The following is a 24,820-nucleotide window of genomic DNA, read 5'->3' as shown; positions in this document are numbered from 1 at the left end:
CAGCAGACTGGGAAAAAGTATTTGCCAACTCTAGGTCTGACAAAGGCTTAACATCCTGGATCTACAAGGAACTCAAACGTACTGAAAAGAAGAAAACAAACAACCCCATTATAAAATGGGCAAAAGACATGAACAGACACTTCACAAAAGAAGACATTCGAGCAGCCAACAAACACATGAAGAAATGCTCAACCTCACTAATCATCAGGGAGATGCAAATCAAAACCACACTGAGATACCACCTAACTCCAGTCAGAATGGCAATTATCAACAACTCAAAAAATAACAGCTGCTGGAGAGGGTGTGGTGAAAAGGGAACACTTCTACACTGTTGGTGGGAGTGTAAACTAGTGCAACCTCTGTGGAAAGCAGTGTGGCGATTCCTAAAAGCTCTAAAAATTGACCTTCCATATGACCCCACAATCCCCCTACTGGGAATATACCCTGAAGAACACAAATCACTCTATAAAAAAGATACCTGCACACGTATGTTTATCGCAGCATTGTTCACAATAGCAAGAACCTGGAAACAACCATGCTGCCCATCAAAAGAGGACTAGATTAAATAAATGTGGTACATATACATGATGGAATACTATGCAGCCACAAAAAAGAACAAAATCATGAATTTCGCAGCAACCTGGATGGAACTATAATCTATAATACTGAGTGATCTCTCACAGAAACAAAGATCCGAGTATCGCATGTTCTCACTCATATAATGGACCTTGAACATCCAACGTAATACTATAAGAGAATGACTGATGGTACTGGGAAACTATGGGGGGGAAGGGGGATGGGATTAACAGTAGCAAAATATCTGTCTGGGGATGGGAAAACACCTCTTATCAACAGGGTGCCTGAATGAAACATAATTGTACACCTAACCCTTAACTGTACCCCACAAAACCATAATAAAAAATATTGATTGATTTAAAAAATTGATTAATTAAAAAAAAAAAGAAAAACTCGTCGAATGATTCTGATGATCACCTAGGCTTTAAGAAGCACTAGTCTTTCCGACCTTCTACTCAATGCTGGAATCCCCTAAGTAGTATTTCTTCAAGGTTTTCATTTAGCCTTTTTGGGAACACTGCAAGCTCACTAATACACAGAGAAGCCCTTCACGGGGAAGTATGTAGTGTGTAGGGTTTTGATAATCAGAGGTGGAGGGTAAGGATATTTGAGGTAGAGTAAATATTAGAAATAACTAGAAAATAGAAGTTTGGGGAGGATACTTGGGACTCAATTATGGAGTGACTTCAGTATCAAGCTAAAAAAATCTCAATACTATTCTCTATATAATGGAAGACCTTGATGGGATCATAATTACATTGAGTTAGAAATTCTGCCAAACAGAACAGAATGGTGAGCAAAAAGAATGGAAGCAGGGAGAACCACTGGAAGTTTAATTCAGGAGCTCGTGAGGAGCAGTGAGGTGCTAGATCAGAATTAGTAGGAATGCCAAAGAGGAGGAAAGTATAAACTGCATTGCAAGACTAGTCCTACAAATCTTGACTGATTGGAGGCAAGGGGCAGAGTCAATTCTGGGGTTTTGAGGTCATGGAGTGGCAAAAACATTAATCCAGATAGTGATATCAGGGTCAAGAGTAGGTTGAGAAGGCAGATGGCAAATCAGATTTTTGACATTTGAAAATACATTTCTTTCCATCACCTCCCACATCATTCTGTCATTTGTCCTAGAGCAGAAACTGTGTATGCTCAGAAGCTGGCACAGAGTACACCCTCACAATGTTTGGTGAATGAACAGCCACTGTGAATATCTTTTCTTCTCTTTATCTGCTTTAGTTAGGACCTTATTATTTTTCACCTGGATAATTGTAAGCCCAAGTGCCCTAGCTTGTGTTACTGTCTTTGCGTGTTTTAGAAAGAAGCACCCTTCTGAGTTTATAAATTAGAAAGAGTCTTTATCTGCATGGATGCAGCCCTTTGTTCAAGGTCTGGAAAGCAAAATACACCTCTGTGGGATTATAAAGACACTTCTTCTTGTAGAAGGAAACCTTCCATTGCCAGGATAAAGAGCTCAGAGAGCTGAGTATAGAGGTGGACTTTTAGATCTCACTCATTCCTTCAGCTGGCACAGAGTATCCTGGAAATGTCTCAACTGGTCACCTTGATCCCACCCTGCCATTTCTCTTGCCCTCAGCAGTAATGATTTTTTTTTTTTCTAAAATGTGATTGTATCACATTCTGATTCAAACATGTCTGTATTTCCCCAGTGCCTGCAAAATGAAGTCCAAAGTTCCTAACTTGTAATGAAAGTTTGTTCATGGCAGCTTCTTCTCAGCCTCCTTCCCAGAGGCCACTTTCCTTCCTCATCCTCCTCTCCAGCTATAATTCCCTGAATGGACACGGAACAGTTGAGACAAGCACCTGTCCCTGGGCACCCCTCTCTCCTGCACTGAGACCTAGGACTCAGGGCTTTCCAGGCCATGGATGTCCTGCTTCCAGTCTGTGACCTCCTTGAGGACTAAGGATGTGTTTTGTTCATGTCGTTTTCCTCAGCATCTGGCTCAGGCTTGCTGAATGAACACATGACAACTTGACTTGAAGACAAGTGAAAAGTGCAGATTTACCACTACAAACCAGAGCACCAAAAGCAAACACAACAAAACCCCCCAAACTTTTTGCTTCTTTCCAAACATGAGGTATTTCATGTGTGATCAAAACCTTTTTCTTTTTTTATACTTGTCTGTAGTCTTGAAATGACTATTTATTTAGAGGTTAATGACCTATGAGAAGGTAATTACTTTAGTATATTTTACTTCCTGTGACTTATTACAAAGCTAGTTTGTTCTGGTATGTCCATGTGTTTTATCTTTGTGAGAAGCTTTAAGAAAAATTGTCCATAGATTTAGTAACATATTTGAATCCTTTACAAACAGGTCAACTTTGTTTTTTAAAAAAAAATTTTCAAAATGACTCTGTCCATCTGCCTGAGACTGAAATGCCATCAGTGATATCTATGATGGTGGTTTCAATAACTCAGATGCTAAATCGGTCAATTGATGAACTTTGAAATGCTTACATAGTCTATCAGAAGGTCTCACCTGAAACTTCCAGCCCAATTTGTGTGTGTGTATGTGTGTGCATTCTCTCTCTTTGCACAAATAATGTTAAAAAGCTAGGAGAATGTGTCTAATTAAAAAAATTAAGTGTAAAATTTCACTTAAATTTAAACAAAAATTACAACTAGGCAAAATATGGTAGTAGGAGACCAAGACAGGGGAGATGAGAGGTATGCCATTGACCGGCCAGCCTAAATATGGGTGTAGTTGAGTTTGTGAAAAATTTTCTCCCTTGAAGCCATGATGTCAGCAGTGAGCATGAATGCTGCTCAGAGGACGCATGTGTGCACTGCTTTTATTTTTTCATTCTTTTGACAATCATTTGAAAATATTCTCTATAGTTTTCAGCGTGCATAGTTTTTGCTGTTTCTTTTTCAGCTTATCTTTAGTTTCCAATAGTATTTATGACTTTTTTTTGCTGTGACTCTTTAAGTCATTTTTTGAAAATATATGACTAATTACTGATTTCAGTGCCCATTTATGATTAATTATTGCACCATAATTCGGCTTTATACACTGATTTTTCTGTCAATTTTTTTTCACACCCTGGATGTAACACATGCTTTGCTCATGGGAGTAACTATGACAGACATGCTTAGAAGAACTTGGTTTCTAATTTTGGCTTGGAGTCTATGATATTGTGTCTTAAGTTACCTTATCTTTCAGATTAAAAACTTGAGCTTCTGAAGCCCAATATTTTCTCCAAATGCAAGGCATAAATATTGTAAAACAGGTATTAATTATCTTAACAGATTAATACCATAATACTAATGTACCCTCCATTTCCCACAAACTGTTTCTCTTTTGAATATGCCTCATTTCTATTTTCTGTGAAATGAAGTTGGCTGTAACAATCTTGTATTACTGATATCCAAAATATTTCTCCCTTTTTTCTGTCTTTAAATATCTGTTGAGTGCCTCATGGGGAACACAGAGAGACACACTTGACCACAGGAGCAAGACAGAATTCTGTCTTAAACAGCTCCTCCCTAGCATCCCTATGTTGTCCAGGACAGCACTGGGCTTGTATAACCAGTAAATATTTGCTGATTTGAACTTCACATTGTGAATACTTTTATCATTTATTTCATTTATTTGTTTATTTCAGTACTAAAGAGTAACTAGTGTCTGTTGGTAGAATACTCTTACTTTTCAAATTCTGAGTCCAGTCATGACTTCAAAAATAGGAACAACTCTCAAGGCTTATTTGGATCTATTCTTTGTTCACATTCAAGACAAAATTACATATGGGAAAAATGTGAAGTGGAAGAAAAAGGAAAAGCCAGGATACTACTCTGCTTCTTTTCTGGTATGTAGAAAATTGGTCATATGTTTATTGAATTTGGCTTAAACAATTAAATTAGAGACAGATTGCAAGGTTGTCTGATGTAGTGTCTGACACACCGTAGAAGCTAAAAAATGCTAGTTTAGTTATTCTAACGTAATGGACTATGACTACAGCATCTTGTTCTTATTTCTATGTGATCCACCATCTTATTTTCTTTTTTTTTGTTTTTTTCATTCCAAGAATGGTCTGTGTGTGCTTCACTTCTAAATCTGTAAAAGGAGTTCAATGTTTTGTTACATTATAAAGTGCAAACAAGAATCTTAGGCCGGCATTTTCCCTAAAGTTAAATCTTAAAGTGATTTAAGACACCTTGGGAATAAGGGTACCTGATCTCAAACCAGGCAAAATGGGGACCAAAGGTAAGCCCAAACTTTACCTGTACCATACCACTTGTATATCTAATCCTGACTTGCACTCCACATCTTTAAAATTAAATTAAATTAAATTAAATTGAATTTTAAAAAGACATCTTGGGGAGATTATGTGGGCTTCCACATCAGTGAATGATGATTTTTATCTTTATCACATCCATTGTGATATAGTACACAGCACAGCTTATCTCTAGTTTTCAATAGTTTTTATGACTTTGTTGGCTCTGACTCTTTTAGTCATTTTTTGAAAACAAATGAGTAAACAGCTATTTTATTTTAATGACCCACAATTTATTACTGGTGCAATGAGAAGTAAGAAAATAGCACACTTTTATGACTGTTATTTCACAGTCACTCAAATCAGAACTGGAATGCCACCAAAAACAACTCCCTGTTAGCCCAGAGAAAAAAAAGAAAGAAAGTAAAGGGGAAATTCAGATTAGTCACAAAGAAGTTCCCCCGCCTGCCTGCAAAAGTTGCAGCGTTAAAACTGAGAGAGATCGTTCTGCTCTTTCAATCGCCTTTTATCTCTGGTCCTGGGTCCTCTGCCTGTTTTCTGATTGATAGGCTTTGTTTTGCCTTGATCTCCTCCTTGCCCTCCAGGTTCCCCTTTTCTGTGTCTGTATCATCCCTGTATCCAGACTGCGAAGATGGAAGGGGTCCAGCCCCCAGATGAGACTGTGGGGAACGCAGCCAAGCCAAGATTCCAGAGGAGCAAGCTGCTGCTGGTGGCCTCTGTGATTCAGGGGATGGGGCTGCTCCTGTGCTTTGTTTTCATCTGCCTGCACTTCCCCACTCCTCAGGTAAGACCACCATGGGGCTTGCTTCCAGCTTGTGCTGGTGGCAACTGCCACAGCTGCAGTCACCTAGATATAATCTGATGCCCAAGTTGTTGAGTTTTCTTCCCTCCCTGTGGCAATTGTAAAGTGTGGTTAAACACCCTTCTGTCGCTCCTTTCCTTCCTTCTTTTCAATGGTGCAGATGCAGGGCAGAGTGGAGGAAGGGCAGAGACACAACTTCTAGATTTTTTTCATTTTCTTTGCAATGCTAGAATTCTGGCCTTCCTCTACGAGCTGCTACTTTGAAGCTGTGAGTCACTGGTATACTTGGTCTATCCTTTCTACTGCAATGTATTCGATCAGGGAACTAATATAAAAAGGAAATAAGAGGCAAGTTCCGCTTTCCTACCATGTTCTTACACCCCATGGATACTCAAGGAGATTTTCTTTTTAATGATTGCTGAGGGTATCACTACTCAGTTCCTCCAAACATCTTTCCCTGCATTTCCAGTGCAGTGACGGATGTGTGCATTTGTGTGTGCCTCCGCATCCACCCATTCACCCCAGCAATGTAATTTGGTCTTGTTTCTCATAGTCTGTCTCTACAAGTCTCAACTTAACAACATCACTTTGTCTTTTTCTGCTTCATTCAGTACATCATGTAGTAGGTAAATTCTAGTTCTCTAGTATTTTCCCCACTTAAATAAAATGTTCTTTCTATTTTTTCTTCTCTGTATTCTTGCTCCACACTTCCCTCTTTTACATTATTCTTTTCTTATTTAGTAGTTTAGTTATACAAACATCATTAGGTCTCCAAGGAGATGCCACTAAAAAGAAAATAAATCTATACTCTCTTCATGTTCCCTTTTGGGGCTGTTCTGATCATTCTTGCTTTCCTGGCTGGTTGCTCTGGGTTAGAAAGTCTCTTCCTGATAAAGATCAGACAGTAGTAACTTTTATTTCTGAGGGTCGTGTCAAATACTGGGTACCTCAAATTAAGCCAGGATAAGATGAACAGTCCTAGAAAATGCCTGGGCTTGTCTCAGTCTACAGGAAATGGGGGTTTTGGTGCACAGCGGCTGGTGGAAATGTGTGTGGTTGTGATCATTGTACCGCAGAGAGTGCTTGTGTACCCAAATTCCAGAAGTTTAGCTGAGTCTGCGGACCAGTCAGCACAGCAAACTCATCCTCTCCTCATCACACTACACATTTACTCCTCCATGCAAAATCTTTTCATTGAAATTAAAGTAGTCTATTTGGGAGAGTGCATGGGGGTGGGGTGAGGTGTCCATGGCAGGATGCCCAAGACATCAACCGGAATCAGGTTCTTCCGAGAAGAGAGAAAAGAGCAAACAGTGTAACCAAAAATAGAACAGCTGAGTCCATTCACCAGGTCTGCAAGCCCTGAGAGTGTTTTTTTAAACAACCACAGTGTTACAATTTCTTTATATCGTGGGCTGATAAAAAGACAGGACACACGGTCCCAGTCAAGGTTAGTCAACTGTACAAGGGCTCTGAGAAGGAGAAAGCAGAAGATGAAACACGGGCCAGGCATGGTGGCTCAAGCCTGTTATACCAGCACTTTGGGAGGCCGAGGCAAGAGGATTGCCTGAGCCCAGGGGTTTGAGACCAGCATGGGCAACTTGGTGAGATCTTGTCTCTGCAATCAATCAAAAAATTAGCTGGGCATGGTAGCCCACGCCAGTGGTTCCAGCTTCTTGGAAGACTAAGGTGGAAGGATCGCCCAAGTCCAGCAGGTCGAAGCTGGGGTGGCCGTGAGCGTGCCACTGCACTCTGTCCTGGGCGATAGAGTGAGACTCTGACTAAAAAAAAAGATGAAATATGGATGTACAGTCTGCTGCTGGTGGGGGCCATCCTAGACTATCAATACCCTGGGATGCTGAAAAGAAAAGGGGTCCTTTCTGGCAAGCCACTCAACAACTCGGGGACAGAAGGAATGCTGTGGGAAGAAAAACTGAGTACTGGTTTCTAAGACATTAGAACTCACAGTGGGCAATTTCTAGGAGAGAATTAACTTTCTGCAATTCTGGTGCAGACGTGCAAGCAAAGACAAAGGGGCGTGTTTGAGTTGCTTGCTTAAGAAACATGCTCCTGTCTACTCCTAATTTTTTTTGTGGTTCAGATATTTAAAATACCCTCACTTGATATTACTTTTTTTCTTATTTCTAGCTAGACTGTTTTAGTCAGCACAATTTCTTTTGTTATAAAACCTAGGGCAGCACAATTGGTCCTTACAATTTAATCTTGCATTTATTATTTAAACTTTATTATGGGAGGGATGGCATAGATGGGTTGTGTTTGTGTTTCCCTGGAACCTGATAAAATAATGTTGGTGTCAGTGGTGGCAGCAGTGTGTGTGTGTGTGTGTGTGAGAGAGAGAGAGAGAGACAGAAGAGAGAGAGAAATTGAGAGAGACGGTTTGTAGAGTAGCTGATGAAAAGGGGACATTGACTAATAGCCTTTTAAAACCCATCTGCAAGAATGTTTGGAATTTTTATTCAGGGACGAAGGAGTGTGGTGATCAGGTCAAACCTCTACTGTTATAAGACATAATGCTACAGTGATGTGTGTTGGAGGTGAAATAGAGGTGAAATCTTCATCATTTACCCAGTCAAATTGGATTTCTTCTATTGCAAGAGAAACGAATTGGGGAAATAATAATACTTTTCTATTTCTTAGATTTAATTTTTAGCCTTATAAAATAATTGTATACATGGATGGCTATGTAAATACAGATATAGTTATTAAACTTCATTTGGCAATCAACATTTCCTTCAATCAAATTTATATAGTATTACATGAAAAGCAGAATATTTTACTTTTGAGATGCCAGAAAAAAAGATGGACTTTTTCCACTCTCACTCTTCATATAATTCACTTTTCTCTTTGGGCCTGGATTTTCTCATTTGTAACATGATGTAGTTGGATTGGATGATCAGGAAGATCTCTTCCAGCTCATACCTCTGAGTATGTAGCTTATGTATTCATAGACTGAGATATGAGAAACACAAAATGTGAGCCAACAGACTTTTAGGTTTAAGTTTATGGATTTCTTGGCTTTTAAAAAAAGGACTGGGGCAAATCAAATTTGCCCAAATATACTTTTCTATACCTAATTTATATACTCTGTAAATATCTAGATAACTTATTCTTGATTGGCAAAATACATTGTTTAGAAAGGGGAAGGAAGTTTATGTCCTAGAAGAATATTCAAGACACAAATTATAAAAACGAGTGCTGTGTGTCACCAAAACCAATACACAGAGTTTGGATATTACATTGAGACTTCCGCTTAAAGTGTTGGCCTTCCAGTCATATTTGGAACTTCAGCTGGGGAACAAGGGCAGAAAATAACTCTGACCTACAAGTTGTGAGAAGCTTCACTGAAGTCTTACTCTTCCAAGATTCTCATCACCTTTATAACACCTTAAAGATATGAGGGCTTTTAGTGAATTTTTCAGCAATTCACACCATGAAAACTTTAATTCTCATAACATTTTTTGATTGGGAAAAACAAATGTGGAGGTAGTTAGAAAGTGGCTCGACCAGTTCGCTATCAGTGGGAGCCAGAATTAGAACACAGTTTCTTGATGAAGTTTCAGGTTATAACTTGGACCTTTCTATGTATCATGTAATAAGAGAAAGAGAAGTTTGACTGAAAAATCTTGTTTCAGATGAGCTCAATTTAAATACCTCCATGTAATCTAGCAAGTTTCTAGAAATTCTTTTTTCATGACACATGAAAATAAGATAATTTCAAATGCATTTGAATTTGCTTTTTATAAACAAATCTTTGAAAATTAAAGGAAACATCTGAAGTATTGAACTGACTAGTCAGAGGTACTTTGAGACTCTTATAGAAGGTATTGCTAAAAAACAGAATTGTTGTTTTCGAGATAAGAAAACAGAAACCCAGAGAGGGTAGGTGAATTGCTCATGATCACTTAACTAGTTACTTAACCAGAAACTCCTGACTCCTAGATTAGGGTTCTTCCTATTGTTAATCAAAACATCCTTATACAAATTCATTCCATTGAGTATATTCTTGTACTATTTGAGGCACTGGAGATGCAAACATTCATTGGAGGAGGTTTTTGAACTCTTTGAACGCACAGTCAAGATATGGGGGGTAGGGACAGGGATTGAAGGAGCCTTGTAGAGGCATGCTCAAGGGACAATGGGAAGGGAAGAGGAGGCAGGAAGGGCAGTCTCAGCCTTCTGGGGAGTCAGGGAAACTAACTGAAGAGAGAATGAACAGTAAGAGGAGTAGAAATTTTCTAAACAGACAAGAGGGCCAGAAGAAAAGAGGGGACTGAGCCGGAACAGCAAGGCGTTTTGAAGAGCTGAAGTTGTGTCTTCACGGGGAAGAGTGTCAGGGATGAAGGTAAAAATCTAGATGGGGTCAGATCACAAAGGGTTTCGTGAAAATCGTGCTGAGGGAATAAACTTCATTATATTTTAAGTCAAATACAATACAGGAACGTTTACCAAAGTCGTTGCTTCTCCAAATTTTGCTTCTCTTATGTAGTCTATATATTGGCAAATATACACAGTAAATCTCATTTGATAGACACTAGGGGGCACTACAGTAAAACTAACCATTCCCCTGTGTCTTGTAAAGAGAATCTACCCTCTTTTCCTGAAGAAGATTGGAAAACAGTCAGTCAAGTGCTCATCCACATATAAGAGAATGAACAATATCAGGGGGCCTAATAGTGTCCATTGTTTACATAGTGATGACACTTTCTAAATGAAAACTTCAGTATATGTTGTGACTCATATACTCAAAATAGGACAGAATGACTTGAATTGGGATTATGCTGGATAATTTCACACACGTGCCCATATAGACACAAATGCACACACACAGAGGAGAACTGGGAAATAGGTGGACAGGCCCGTGGTGTAGACCCAGGCATACATGCTCCATCTTCCTCTTCTCCTCAGCCCCTGGCCACTAGCACTGAGTAGACACAACCTTCCTGAGGGCTGGTCACCTGCCCTTCCAATTCTGTTTCTCCCAAAAGCAATGACTTCACTCTCAGAAGGCCTGCAGTATTCCCTTCACATTCAGGGATTCTCCATGGAAAGTTAACATTAATCTTCTTGAGTAACTTGGGTTAGGGGAGCCATGCACAGTGTTCTTATTACCATCTAACAAATAAAAAAATATGAGTTAAGAAGTAGAAAGGCTTATGTCCCCACAGTCACAGATGAAATACATGGTAAAGTGATAAAGTTGTATCAACACAGTTCTCCAACATTCTAAGCCTTGTATATTTTGTCTGCAGTCACCCTAATTTGTGATAGCCACATCTTTTCAAACAAGGGAATGAAAACATACTTTATTACACAAAATTACAAAATATAAAACATCTTCTCAGATTTGGGTTGGAAGTCACTGAGGTGTAAAAAGAGTACACTGGACCAGGAACCAAAAACTCTGAACCCTGAGTAAATTCCCTGAAATTCTCCTAGTGTCAGTTTGATCATTTCCAAAATTGGAATTTGGTTTTTGTGAGGCTCAGATGATACAGAACTTTGTAAATGCTGATATTATTGTTGTTGCTATTCATGACAGTGCTTTCATAAGCATACTGTCACTAAAATGTTTACTTTGTAGCACACACACACACACAGACACACACACCCCATGGCTTAAATTTTAGAAAGTGTTAAACTCAACTTTATAGATCTTGATTTCCCTACTGTAAATTTTTATAATTAAAAAATCCACCTCAGAATAGTTCTATTATTTTTGAAGATGAATTTTGAATTAAGAGCTCATGGCTGCGTTAGAGAGCAAAGAAAGAATGAAAAGGAGAATTTATGAGGATATGAAGTGTTATGAGGTTGGTGTCTGTCTGAAAGTGGCTCAAGAGATTTCAAATTCCACACTAGAACACATGAGTCATGCTGGTTCCATTTTCCCTCACTTTGATATATTTTATGTAATTCTCCAATGACTTGGCTGTCCAATAAGGCAGAAAATTAGATTTGCAAGAGGCATGGTTCACAGTACTAGAAACATTTAGGATATGATTGGCATAACTAAATTTTTTTTCTTTTCAGTACACCTTTCATTCTGAGATGTATCTTGGGTGGGTTCTTAATTTGTTTAAACATATCTAACTTTGATAATATAAAAATTTTATTTAAGAACACACGCTGACTGACAAAAAGATAAACAAACAGTACACATTTAATAAGAGCTTGTGAATGGAAAGCTTTATATCCAAGGTATTCTATGTATAGGTGGGGAAGAGAGGGTGCCAGTGAGTTAAATGAGGTGTTTCAGGGTTGGGCTTGCCTGTTGGCAGCCAGAGCAGGAGCCTAGAAAGCCAGTGTCAAACAAAGATCAGGTTAAAAGTGAAATAATATTACAAAGATCATAAGGAAGCATCAAAGCAGTCATCAAGGGAAAATAAAAAAGCCACACTAGGTTATAAATTGTAAAACACATCTTGTGCAATTTAGTAATATAAAACATATTTTGAATTACTTGTGTGTTGGTTGCTTACAGTTTTTAGCTTCCAAGGCCCCTACAGCCATTATTCTGGCCATGTGTATGGTAAAATAAGACTGAATCAAAGCTCTTTTTTTGGGGGACAGATGGATAGTAAGGAGGTTGAATGGTATCCTTCAAGGTACTGTTTTCAATAGCAGTCCCTAATTTCTGAAGTGCTTTCCCTGCTTCTGGCCGTACTTTGTCACTACGGCCTTGCAGAAAGGTTTTGTGCAGTCGTCGCTGAAGAAATTTGAAGCATAGAGACTGACTAGGTTTGCACAGAAAGGTCAGGGTTAGAAACTAAGAGCCAACCTACATTCTAGTCCTGTCTCTTTTCAATATACTTGGCCATGACTCCATGACTCCGAGCTTCAAGAATGTTGACTGGTTGTTTTTAAAATTTGTTTTCTTTTCTGGTATCAGGTGCTTTTGAAGAAAAATTGGAGGAAGGACTTATGCCATCACAGACAGAAGAAAGACTCTTTTTAAAACAAAGATTGAAATCTACTGACATAAATACAGATAACATAATCAGTAGAGTCCTAACAATTGCATGATACCTTATTGGTTATTCTCAAGAAGCAGTCAAAGCATTGCATGTATGATATATGTGTAGAAGAGGAAGAGGACCTGGATTCTGGTACTTTTATAGTTAAGTCATTAATTCTCTCTGAGTCTTATTTGCATCTCTCTCTCTCTCTTTTAAGCAATAGGTGATTAGACTATAAAATCTTCCAGGACCTTTCTAGTTCTTCCAGACTCTGGTTCAAATAATTACTTTAGTATAATAGTATAATTTGCACACTATATGTAAATATTCATTCAATCATGCAGTAGTTTCCCAGGGCCGTAGGAACAAATTACTGCAAACTAGGTGGCTTAAGTCAAAAGAAATTTACTCTCTCCTAGTACTAGAAAGCAGAAATTTGAAACCAAGCAAAATCCTGCCATCTCCTGGTGGCTCCTAACAGCCCTCAGTGTCCTTTGGCTCGTAGCTGCATCATTCCAAGCTCTTTTCCATCTCCATATGGTCTTCCTTCATGTGTCTACCTCTGTATGTCCTTTCCTTGTCTTCTGAGGACATCAGTCATATTAGATTTAGGGCCCACCCTAACCTAGTTGACCTCATGTCAACTTAGCTAATTATATTGGCAAAGACCTATTTTAAAATAAGGTCACATTTGAGATTCCACAAGTACATGAATTTTGGGGAGACACTATTCAATCCACTGAAAATCATTTATTCATTTACTTATTCAACAATGTTTATGGAACATCAGTTGCCCATCACTGAGGACACAATGGTGAGCAAAATCGATATGGTCTTCCTTGCCCTCCCAGAGTTTGGAACCCAGTAGGAAAAGAAGGCAGGTAAATAAACAGTAGTGTATGATAAGCAATGGATTCCCATGTAGGATGCAATTCTTCAATAAGAAGTTTCACAAAAAGCTACCCACTAGCTCCAATGCCTGGTTTCTTGATTGGGATTATAATGTGAGCATATTTTTCTGTTGCGTTAGGTTGTTGGTTTTTCTTCCACCAATTAACAGAAAGGCTCCAGTTTAAATTGACATTGTCATCATTGCCACTGCCATCATCCACGTCCGATGGCACTGATATTCCGTGATAATTTTACCAGTCACCAGTCTCAGTTTGTATCAGAGCACATGCAGAGGATTACTTAGCCTCCCACAAATGAGTCTAAGAGTTTTGCTGTATGCACAATACTATGAATAATCTTGTTTGCTCATAAGTGTCAGAAGCAGCCACTTGGGGAGGAGGAGGTCTGCTGCTTTTGTTCAGACGATCTTCTTATCACTCAGCCCCTGAGATTCCTCTTTTGAATACTGTGATTGGCCTAATCTCTGAAATAGAAGTATTCTTAGACACTTGATTCTAATCATCTTAATTGAGGCTGATCATTGAGAAGGGGATAGTAGAAGCTGAGGAAGGGAAAGGACTTGTTCTGGCTGAAGAACAGAACCCAGGTGTGTTTACTCTCAGCCCAATGCCTTGTCTGCTCTACTAGGTTGACTTCCCAAGGCAATATTTTATCCTTTTTCTGTAGCAAATAAGATGGAGAAATGAGGATGATTTCAAATAGAAGGATATTGACTGTAATAATTCTGCTGCTCTCTGTATTCAAGGATGAATGAGACAATTTAAAAACTTTGGGCAAAGCCGGGCTCGGTGGCTCAGCCTGTAATCCCGCGCCTTTGGGAGGCTGAGGTGAGTGGATTGCCTGAGCCCGCGGGTTCGAGACCCGCCTGGGCAGCGAGACCTCATCTCTACAATAAATCAAAAAATCAGCCGGGCGTGGTAGCGCATGCCTGTAATTCCAGCTACTTGGAAGGCTGAGGCGGAAGGATCGCTGGAGCCCAGCAGGTTGAGGCTGCGGTGGCCGGGAGCGGCCACTGCACTCCACTCTGGGCGACAGAGTGAGACTCCAATTCCAAAAAAAAAAAAAACTTTGAGCAAGTTGTGGTGTTGATTAGAGCCAGTGTCAGCTATTATGTGACCATGCAGCCACTGGCAAAGGTTCAGCCATGACCTAAGGGCTACATTTCACCTGGGTTCAGTGAAAATTTATTTGCTGAGTGCTATTGTGTTTGAGACATGGTAAGAGGTAAGGTGGGTACATTGTAAATCTACCCTTTCAGTTGCTTAGAGACTAACTTGATACTAGGATATTATGATGGATACTTACCCAATCACTGAGGTGAAGAAGGGAGTTTTCAGAAATGCCTTGTTAGATTTTTCCATCAGTGTACTTCAAGGACTTCTCCAGTTAATGTGGAAAGAGGAGCCAGATACAAAAGACTCTTCCCCTTGAGGATGTCAAGACTTGATGCATTAGGTCAAGCATAATACTGAAACTGTCTTTATGTAACATGGATTTTTTGGTTCATTTGATTGTTTTCCTAAATTTCTGATATTCTTCTTAAGAATCTGCCGCTTGCTAAATTTTAGGGACAATAAAACCATAGTTTAAGAAGGGCTACCCCAAAAAATCCATTATTACTTTTTGTAGTACAGGCTTCCCCCATTAGTTAAGTGTTCTAGGAACCCACTGACATCAGTGTGCCAGCTAGCATTGTTGTGAGAGCCTGCATTTGGCTTCAGTGAATTTTTTTTGAGGTTCCTTCAACACATTTGCCCATTTCATGATGGATGATTTATGTCCACACTGTGCTGAGTGTTTAGCAGTTTTTGACCCAAAACAGCATGATCCCTCTTGCCTCACTTTCTCCATGCACCTGATCTTACTCCTAGTGACTTTTTTTGTTTCCCAGTGAAAATAGTCCTTAAGGGAAACCTTTTGCCAATGTGGAGGAGGTGTCCTTCATTCTGTTCATGTGATGTATTACACTTAGTGATTTGCGTATGTTGATCCCAGAGGATATCTGCTTTATCACTACCAGCTCTACTTCACCAGGGCACTTAAAAAAGTTGGGAAATTTCTTTAATTTGCAAGAAGCCTCTGGAGATTTTTGCAAAGTCTGTAAAAATTATCAAATCACAAGGACTTTTAGATTAGGAAGCTTGAAGTAAATTTGGGAATGAGAAAATTTCATTTTTTTTCTCTTTTGTTAAAATTGGCTTAAAATTGCAACTTTTTTCTGAAGGGATGCTCATGATCTTCTAGTGAGTTTTGAAGATGAGAAACTGACATCCAGGATATATATGTGTGTGTGTGTGTGTGTGTGTGTGTGTGTGTGTGTGTGTGTGTGTATCTCCACGCAAAAGAATGAAATCATGTCTTTTGCAGCAACATGGATGAAACTGGAGGCCATTATCTAAGTGAGATAACACAGAAACAGTCAAATACCAGATGTTTCTCACTTATAAGTGGGAACGAAGCAATGGGTACACATATGCATGAACATACGGAGTAGAATAACTGACACTGGAGATTACAAAAGGTGAGGGGGGGAGGGTGGGTGAGGGATGAAATTTCACAATTCAGATGATGGGTACAGTACAAGCCCATACTTAATCACTATAATCACTACATGTATGGTATCCTCCCCCCACATAAAAGAAGCATTGGACAGACCTTTCTGTTGCATCATCAGCTGCTCCCAGACATGACACTTGTGCATTATACAGTCAATTGGTCAAATGACCTTTTGATATTTTCTGTTTTCTTTTAATATCTGGAGAGGATCTGGGAATTTTGCTTTTCTTGATATACAGAACACTAAGTTTATATATGTGGGGAGACCAAATACCTTCTAACTGTTTTCATGAAGACCAGATTCTTTTGTATTGTTTCTCTGGACTACTGAGAGTCAGAGGGTTGATATGATGACTTTGTTAGTCTTTTTTTCTTTTAGTCATTCTTTTATTCTGCTATCATATATGAATACACATATAGTACATATATAATATAGTATGCGACATGGATCTTGCCTTCTGTGTGCATCCAAGATTAAAAACTGATGCTGATCAACTCCTTACAATGTTCTATGCCAGGTGCTGATCACTCACATACATTTTTTCATTCAAACTTTGCAACAACCTCTGAGCTGTAGCTTTTTTTATATCCATTTTACTGGTGTAGAAACTGAAAATTGGCAAGGCAAATGCAATTTTCTCAAGGTTACCAGCTAAGTAGCCTAAGTATGGGAGATAAGACTTGTATCCATTGGCAGTATTATGAGTCAATAAGGTGATTTTTTTTTTTTTACATTGAGGTTCACTCTTGGTGTTGTTCATTCTGTGGGTTTTGACAAATGAATAATGACATATGTCATCATTATAGCATCATACAGAACAGTTTCACCATCCTAAAAATACCCTGTGCTCCACCTATTTATTTCTCCCCAGTCTCCTAACCCTTGGCACCCACTGATGGTTGTAGTCCCCATAGTGTGCTTTCTTCAGAATGGCATATAGTTAAAATCATACAGTGTGTACCTTTTTCAGATTGCCTTCTTTCATATAATAATAAGCTTTTAAAATGCCGCCATCTCTTTTCATGGTTTGATAGTTCATTTCTTTTTGGTGTTGAATAATGTATCACAGGTTTTATTTATCCATTTACTTACTAAAGAACATCTTGGCTGCTTCCAAGTTTTGATATTGTGAGCAAAGCTACTATAAACATCTATTTAAACAGAATGATTTTAAATACTTGCTAAGGGAAGGCCTTGAAGGTGGTAAGAGTCTGATGGCAGAGACAGATGAAGGGACATTCCTGGTAGAGAGGAGAGTGGAAGTGAGCATTTTTTGAATGCTTATCATGTACCAGGCAATTGACGGGTGCTTTAAGTTATTCAATCTTCAGAGTCATCTCCTGGAACATTCCAATCATAGCAGTATGCCTTATTTTCACACATATGAAATCTAAAGCTAAGACACCATATGAACTTTTTCAAATTCACAAAACCAAAGAAGTCATGGTCTGAGCTGAATCTGACTTCAAAGCCTATGCTCTCTGTCCTATATTACGAGGCTCTCTATCCAAGGGCAAGGAGATGGGAGCAAACGGTTGGCTAACTCATCACACAAAGAAAGGGTATGTGTGGCACTAAAGCTTGAGAAGGAGGTTGGAGACAGGCTGTGCAAGGTTTTGACTTGGGCTCTGTGGGAGTATCTCTGGGCAGTGGGGTAGTCAATATTAGGTCATCAGGTATGGAAGATGAGGAAGAAGAGGAAGGATAATCTTTTTCTACTTTACAACATTGCCTAAACTTGAAGGTATTGGTGCTCACAAGTAAGAGACTCAGAAGTAAAAGTCTTCTGAGAAAACACAAATTTCTATCCTTGGTGACTTTCAGAAGGAACAAGACACCTGAACCTGGAGTTCCAATAGATCAACCTGAAGAAAATGATCTACTGGAAATCCACACTCTGAAAGGGAGTACACTTTCCTCACTGCCTGTCAGTATCTTGGTCCCAGAGGATATCTGCTTTATCACTACAAGCCCTACCTCATCATAAACTTTAAAAAGTTGGGGAATTTCTTTAATTTGCAAGACACTTCTGGAGATTTTTGTCAAGTCAGTCAAAATAATCAAATCACAAGGACTTTTAGATTTGGGAGCTTGAAGTAAATTTGGGAATGAGGAAGTTTCATTTTTTTCCTCTTTTATTAAAACTGACTTAAAATTGCAACTTTAAAATTTTAAATTATAGAAAGTTCCTTCTAAAGGGATGTTCATGATCTTCTAGTGAGTTTTAAAGATGAGAAACTGACCTCTAGGAAGATTATGAAATGTGCCTAAAATGACACAGTACCTGTCTGCCTAGCCTTGGAACCAAGTTGCTGTGTGCTGAGCCCTGTGCTTATTGTGCTTCTGACTCTTACAGGTGTCATGCTGACACCAACTGGCCCACAGAGCAGTGGAGACATTTATTTACTTAGGGGATGTGGTGATAGAGTCATCTACCTTTTGACACGTCTTCTTCTATAGCATTGCCTTAAGCACAAGAAATATTAATTCAGTTGCCACAAACAGGGAACAGAGGGGAGGGAGCTATAGACTTCCATTTCTATCCAAGTCAACATCGCTTTCCATGTGCTAACACATTAAACTATTAATAACACTGCTCCTACAACCCAGCCATTGGCAGCACTCACAAAAGTTCTCTCCTTTCTTCCAGCACTGCCTATGGGTTTCAGCTTGTTATTATATTCATAAGGGAAACAGGGAATTTCTCATGTGTGTGGGCAGTCCCCAGCGGAATCCGCGTAACTGATGCTATGAGTGTGCCCGGAGAGTGGGAGTCAGGGATTCCACTACTCACAGCATGAAAACACACCCTCCCTACACCTTTGACAAGACATCTCACCAAAAATAACTTTGCCGGAAGAGGTGTCATTTTTGTCAGGCACAATAGGCTTTTTTTTTTTTAAGTGAGAAAGTAGGATTTATTGAGAGGACAGAAAAGCTTCCACAGTGGGTGGGAACCAAGGGGGTTGCCTGGGCTTTTTTCCTATTTTTCTTTTTAGTAGGCAATACAAGCATATAATACAAAATTAAAAATAAACAAATAAACAACCAGGAGGCCATATAAAGTAGTGTCCCTCCTCCTGACCTCAGGCTTCCAATTTCTTTGTTCAGAGGCAAAATTTGCAACTAGTTTCTTGTATTAATATATTATTTTAGATCAATTCGGTGTCCACTGCAAGCATTATTATTATTTTTAAGACAAATGTCAATGTACTTTACATATAATTCTGCCTTTCTTTTTTTACTTAATAAATGTTGAAACTGGTTCCATATTGTTCTTTTAACCACTAGATTACTATAAACATTTTATCTACCAGGCTTCTTCTCCACTGTTTTATTTCTTTTCTTGCTGTTGAGTACTGACTTGGTTCAAGTCAGGTTTTTCAAGCTGTTGAAGAGAAGGGAAAGACTCAATGTTAGAAAAAAGCTGCACCCAATCTACTGAACTCTGAAGGAGTAGAACAGTTATTGTTGGCTGTGCCCCTGAAAATAGGATGTTCTTACTCCTGTGTTACAGCAGAAAAACCATTATGCAGGAAGCATCCAGAACTTACTCCTAGTGCATTCTGGGAGTCCGTGGCCACTATGGATTGATTGGTCACAGCCCTCTCCATGAGGGAATCTCTATGAGTGAGTAGATTTCTTAACAAGATAGCCATTAAATGCTCTTGTTACAGGCTGACCGGTTTCTTATGCCTGTTGCCCAGAAAAAAACAAGACTGATTCAGCCATTACAGTGGAGAAAGAGTTTAAAACTGCAAGGCAGCTGAGCGAGGAGGGTGGGAGATATGTCTCAAATCCATCTCCCTGAGAATTCAGAGACTAGGATTTTTAAAGGGGATTTGGTGAACGAGGAACTAGGGACTGCTGCTTGGTTGATGATGTCATGGGGGTGTTGAAGCTGCCTTCATGTCACAGAGTCAATTTCTGGGAGGGGGTGTCGCAGGATCGGAGAAGTTAGCTTCCTGGTATGTGTTCTGAACCCAGGTGGGGCCACAGGTTCATCATAATTCAAAGCCTGAAAATATCTTCTTAGGTTTTACATAAACACTATTCATAAAGCAAGTCCTGTGACCATGGGCTACTAGCCCCTAGGCAGTAAGCCATTTTGGAGGTTGTTTAGGAGGAAGATGTGGGAAGGTGAGGTCCCTGGAGATTGGAGCCACATTTGTCCTTCAGCCTCTGCTTTTATCTTCAAGGAGATCTATGCAGTCTTAGGTCCATTGTTTAAGGAAATATATGTTATCAGTCTTGAAGGAGCAGCTTCCCCCATCCCCAGGATCAGGACATGAAGACAATCAATTGCCCTCTATTGGAGTGAACCCAAACTTAGAAACAAAAGGTTTGATAAATTCTAACTATAGCAGCAGCTTTTCAGGGTTTGGGTCTTTTCTATGGCTTTTACCCTGTGGACTGATGTTTATTAATTTTATATAGACTGTTTTCACTCTGTTATCCAAAATGGAAAATTGGGGCTCAGTGCATCAAAACAATATACCAAATAAGAATTTGGCAGAAATGAGGACATGTCTCAGATTCTTGCATGAAAGAACATAATAGTTCTCTAACTTATCTTGGAGGTGCTATGAAAAAGCAAGGGGGGGGGGGCAGGTAGGAAGTCTGGGTTCAATCTTCACTGAAAAAACCAAGTCTTTCATCACGTCTTTCCCTCTACAGGCTCTTGTATTTCTGTTCCATTGGATTTGAATTTCCAAGTCCATTTGTTCACTTTTTTTTCCCTAAAAGTATATCTTTTTCCTCCCTCAGGTGTCACCTCAGTATCCTCCAATTCAAAGTATAAAAGTACAATATACCAGTAAGTATTGTCAAAAGTTTGATTGATTTATATGTTTGAAAGAATTTTCTCGTCTCTTAATTTCCTCCAGAATACAAGATTGCTATTTTTCCTTATGAAAGGAATTAAATTCCATGTAAATCCCAGAGTTTTTAGAGCCTGCATATTATTATTATTATTATTATTTTTATAATTAATCAGTATTTTTTATTATGGTTTTGTGGGGTATAGTTAAGTGTTAGGTGTACAATTACGTTTCATTCAGGCACCCTGTTGATAAGAGGTGTTTTCCCAGCCCCAGACAGATATTTGCTACTGTTAATCCCATCCCCCCCCCATAGTTTCCCAGTACCGTCAGTCATTTTCTTATAGTATTACACTGGATGTTCAAGGTCCATTATATGAGTGAGAACATGTGATATTCTGATCTTTGTGCATATTATTTTTATTAGGGACAAAGGTGTATACAAAAGAAAAGAAGAGTGATAGTTAACAAATATGTGTTTGTCTCTGTATTAATTACTTTATGTGCCTCACTAATTCCTTACAGGAACTCTTTGAGTAGGAACTATTCTAATTTTTCAGCTAAGAAAACTGAGGCTTTGCTTCTTAGAAGTCTGCCTGACTGTAAGACACATTGTCTCCTGCTATTTTTTTTTCTGGGACAAGATTATACCTTTATGAGAGTTAAAGCCCTTGACAGAAAGCAAAGGTTATACTTTGAGTCCAGTGAGAGCATTGCTTAGGTCCATGATTGATACTGGCACAACCACTAGTGGTTTCTATATAAATATTCACTTTTTAGAAAGTTCTCCTGAGTCTTAAAGGACATATCTCTTGCCCTCCATAAGGGAATCCTCACTTTCCATTCCAAGAATGACCCTTGGGACAGGCATGAGACAAGAATTACAGAACTGCGTCTAGCATTAAAGATGTATTCTTTTGCATCACCAAGGTACATGGGCCAGAACTGGCTGTGTTCAAGAAGTGGCTACTTGCTCATTCAGTATGATATTGGAGTTCATATGGAAATAAAAGAAACTTAGGCTTTTTGTTGCGATTGGAATAGCTCTGCACAAAACTACCAAAGCTACCACTTCCTCTCCTCCTCTTTCTCATTTTCTTTCTCCTGTGGCAGTGACTCTTCCCAAGGTATTTTACAGAAAAAATTAGAGGGAAAAAATAGGAGGTAGAAGAGAAGCAAGTCTGTCCTTCAGCTCTTCTGCTTGCATCTTATGGAGCCCACCCTGAGCCCACAGGCATTCCGTTCTTAGCTGCATCATTAAGCTTAAGTGACTGCTGGCAAAAGCAGTAGCAAAGGCTGTTGGTAAGTCTGATGCTCAGGGGCATGTGGAAACTTTGCATTTCATGGTCAGATGGAAAAAAGATAGGGAATAGTTAAAAGCAACTGCTTTGAATCAAGCTTCAAAGCAAGGGTAGTGTGCAGGACCAGGGCCAGGAGTATTGCCCCCTCCCTACCCCCTTGAGTGGTCCATCCACTGGGCAAGAAAGGAAGTGCTGTAGTGGCCAACCCCTCCTAGTTCTGAAAAATTAGAGAAACCTGGAAGCCACCTTTCCTGCCATAGGTCTGTTGTAACAATTGCTGTAATCTCTCAGCTGCCGAATTCCAGCCCTGTTTGAGACACTGTTGGCCTCTAGTATCAGCTTTGCCTCTTCTTCCATTCTACAGGTAGAAACACAGTGCTCTCTTGCTCTCTGTTAAGAATCTCTTCCTATCACTTTCTTTTCACCTGATTTCACATGTATTAGAAAGTTATTGCCCAGTACTATGTTTAGAAGTCACTTAAAAAATATTCTTACCCTACTCTCTTTAGGATGTGAGAAGGAGAAAGGTTTCATCATCACATCCCCAAACCAGGGCGAAACCATGACGGTGCAAAACAACTCCATCATCATCAGCTGTGATGGGTTTTATCTCATCTCCCTGAAGGGCTACTTCTCCCAGGAGGTCAACATCAGCCTTCACTACCGGAAGGGTCGGGAGCCCCTTGTTCTGAGCAAGGTCAGGTCTGTCAACTCCATCATGGTGGCCTCTCTGGGTTTCAAAGACAAAGTCTACCTGAATGTGACCACCCATGACACCTCCTGCGATGACCTCCAGGTGAATGGTGGAGAACTGATTCTCATCCATCAAAACCCTGGTGGATTCTGTGCCCACTGAAAGTCTGATGACAGCACCTAAAACCAGACATCAGCATGATGGGAGGACAGGACACGGACTCTTCCCTGCGAGTGAGTGAAGGAGTCGTCCAAGCTCAGCCACACAGGATGTGACCAGGAGCAGATCCTACCCCCACCCCTCAGGGATATTTAAAACTTATTTTATATACCACTTAACTTTATTTATCCTTATGTTGTCTAAATGGCCTATTCCTCATCCCACACAATTATCTCAAGCCCACTACGAACCTTAGCGAGAAAGAGAATTCAGGTGCCTCTTCTCCAAGACACATTGTTCCTATTGTTCAAGCAATTATCATAATAACCTCATGTCACTGAAAAAAAGCACCTGACTACCATTTGCTGGAAGTCTGACAGTTTGTGGCATTGTCAGAATGAAAAGGAACAAGGAAGGGGTTATGAATCTGCCAGAGGTGATGTGAACCAGCTCCTGGGGGCCAAAGTGGCCTCTTCAGTTTACTTGGTTGCTGTTCGCTTATTGCCTACATTTAAACTTCCTCACCTGGTTGGAGTTCAAAAGGAAAATCAGCTTGTGAAAATCGGGACTCAAATAGCCATGTAAGAAATACCATGTGCTGTTTTTTCTACCACTTTGCTTTGCCAGCCTCCAAACATAGTTAATAGAAATTTTCCCGTCAAAGAACCATCCTGGGGGTGTGATGCTGTGAAAAATCTAATCAGTGACTTATGGGAGGTTTTTCCACATGATGGGGGATGGGTGAGATAATTTGTTGTGAGAGTTATCTTTATTGCACAGGCTAGTGTGAACTGAACTTCTCAGGGTAAAACTCAATAAGGATTTTCACAGTCTGGAGAGGAAAACACACTCTTTGTCACAGACAAGCAGAGCAACACGTGCTCATCTTCCTGCCTATGTGAGAAACACACCAAGCACCATGTCTTGTGCCCATATACCACACTGCTGGTCTCAAGAAATGAAGTGATACCATTATCAAATGCAATTTGATGCCAAACAGCACTAAGAAGCTACTGTACCTTATGAAAAATAATGATCTCTGTCTAGAAATACCATAACAACACGTATAGTCTTACACTGATGATTGAAACTGGAAGGACTTATAATCAGCCAATGCCAAGGTTTTGAGAGGATAGAATCCCCGTATTTCAGTTTAAGTGGATGTCCCCCTTAATTTGATATATGGCACTATGGACAAATGTAATATTTTTATGTCAAATTTCCAGGTGCTTTGTAAGAGTTCTCTGTGCCAAAACTTTCACAAATGTAAATTTTTAGTAATTTTTTAAATTGCAGGAAATGTTTTCCTGCCACTTTACATAGAGGACAGACACAACATATGGTGGAATCTTTCTGGGTGAATCTGTGCCCTCCCAGGAGCTGTGCTGGGCAGCAATGCCATGGTTATCTCTAGAATCCCCAGAGAGGTAGAAGGCTGTTTGTCCTTACACTAATTGGCATGTAGATTTATTTTTCTGTTTAATATAGTTTTATTTCCTCTTAGGTATCTATCTCCAACTATCTTCCCACCCCTATATTTTAATATGTTATGGAAAGAAGCTAAATAAAAATGCTTAATAAAGGAAATTCTGCATAAGGCAAGAGTATTCAAGCTCTGAGTGGCTGCCAAGGCACTTACATAATCATAATCAAAAAATAAAAAATGGGTTATTAAAAAAATCATAACTAGACATTTATGGTGGGCCTACTGTAGACTAGGCCCTGACCTTAATGCTTTATGTGAATCGTTCTGAGGAAGATGTTGTGGGAT

General features: G+C 39.5%; 1 protein-coding gene across 1 annotated transcript; it reads left to right on the top strand.

Annotated features, from left to right (window-relative positions):
* The first annotated feature begins 5,458 nt into the window (after window positions 1-5,458).
* Window positions 5,459-23,052, top strand: TNFSF4 (TNF superfamily member 4). Its single transcript, XM_008056104.1, has 3 exons — window positions 5,459-5,611; window positions 20,843-20,891; window positions 22,706-23,052. The coding sequence occupies exons 1-3, from the start codon at window positions 5,459-5,461 to the stop codon at window positions 23,050-23,052; spliced, it is 549 nt and encodes a 182-aa protein (XP_008054295.1).
* Window positions 23,053-24,820: the final 1,768 nt, after the last annotated feature.

The sequence above is a fragment of the Carlito syrichta genome, unplaced genomic scaffold (assembly GCF_000164805.1).
Source record: "Carlito syrichta isolate Samal-C Ts95f unplaced genomic scaffold, Tarsius_syrichta-2.0.1 Scaffold302134, whole genome shotgun sequence".
Lineage (NCBI taxonomy): Eukaryota > Metazoa > Chordata > Mammalia > Primates > Tarsiidae > Carlito > Carlito syrichta.
The sequence above is the reverse complement of the archived record's forward strand: the minus strand, read 5'-3'. Positions and strand labels throughout refer to the sequence as shown.

Bases quoted from the DNA above. Each gene is read 5' to 3' on its own strand.
- TNFSF4 (XM_008056104.1), top strand. From the start codon at position 5,459: ATGGAAGGGGTCCAGCCCCCAGATGAGACTGTGGGGAACGCAGCCAAG. The intron at 5,612-20,842 runs GTAAGACCACCA...TTCCTCCCTCAG, and splicing joins TGCACTTCCCCACTCCTCAG to GTGTCACCTCAGTATCCTCC. The intron at 20,892-22,705 runs GTAAGTATTGTC...TACTCTCTTTAG, and splicing joins TATAAAAGTACAATATACCA to GATGTGAGAAGGAGAAAGGT.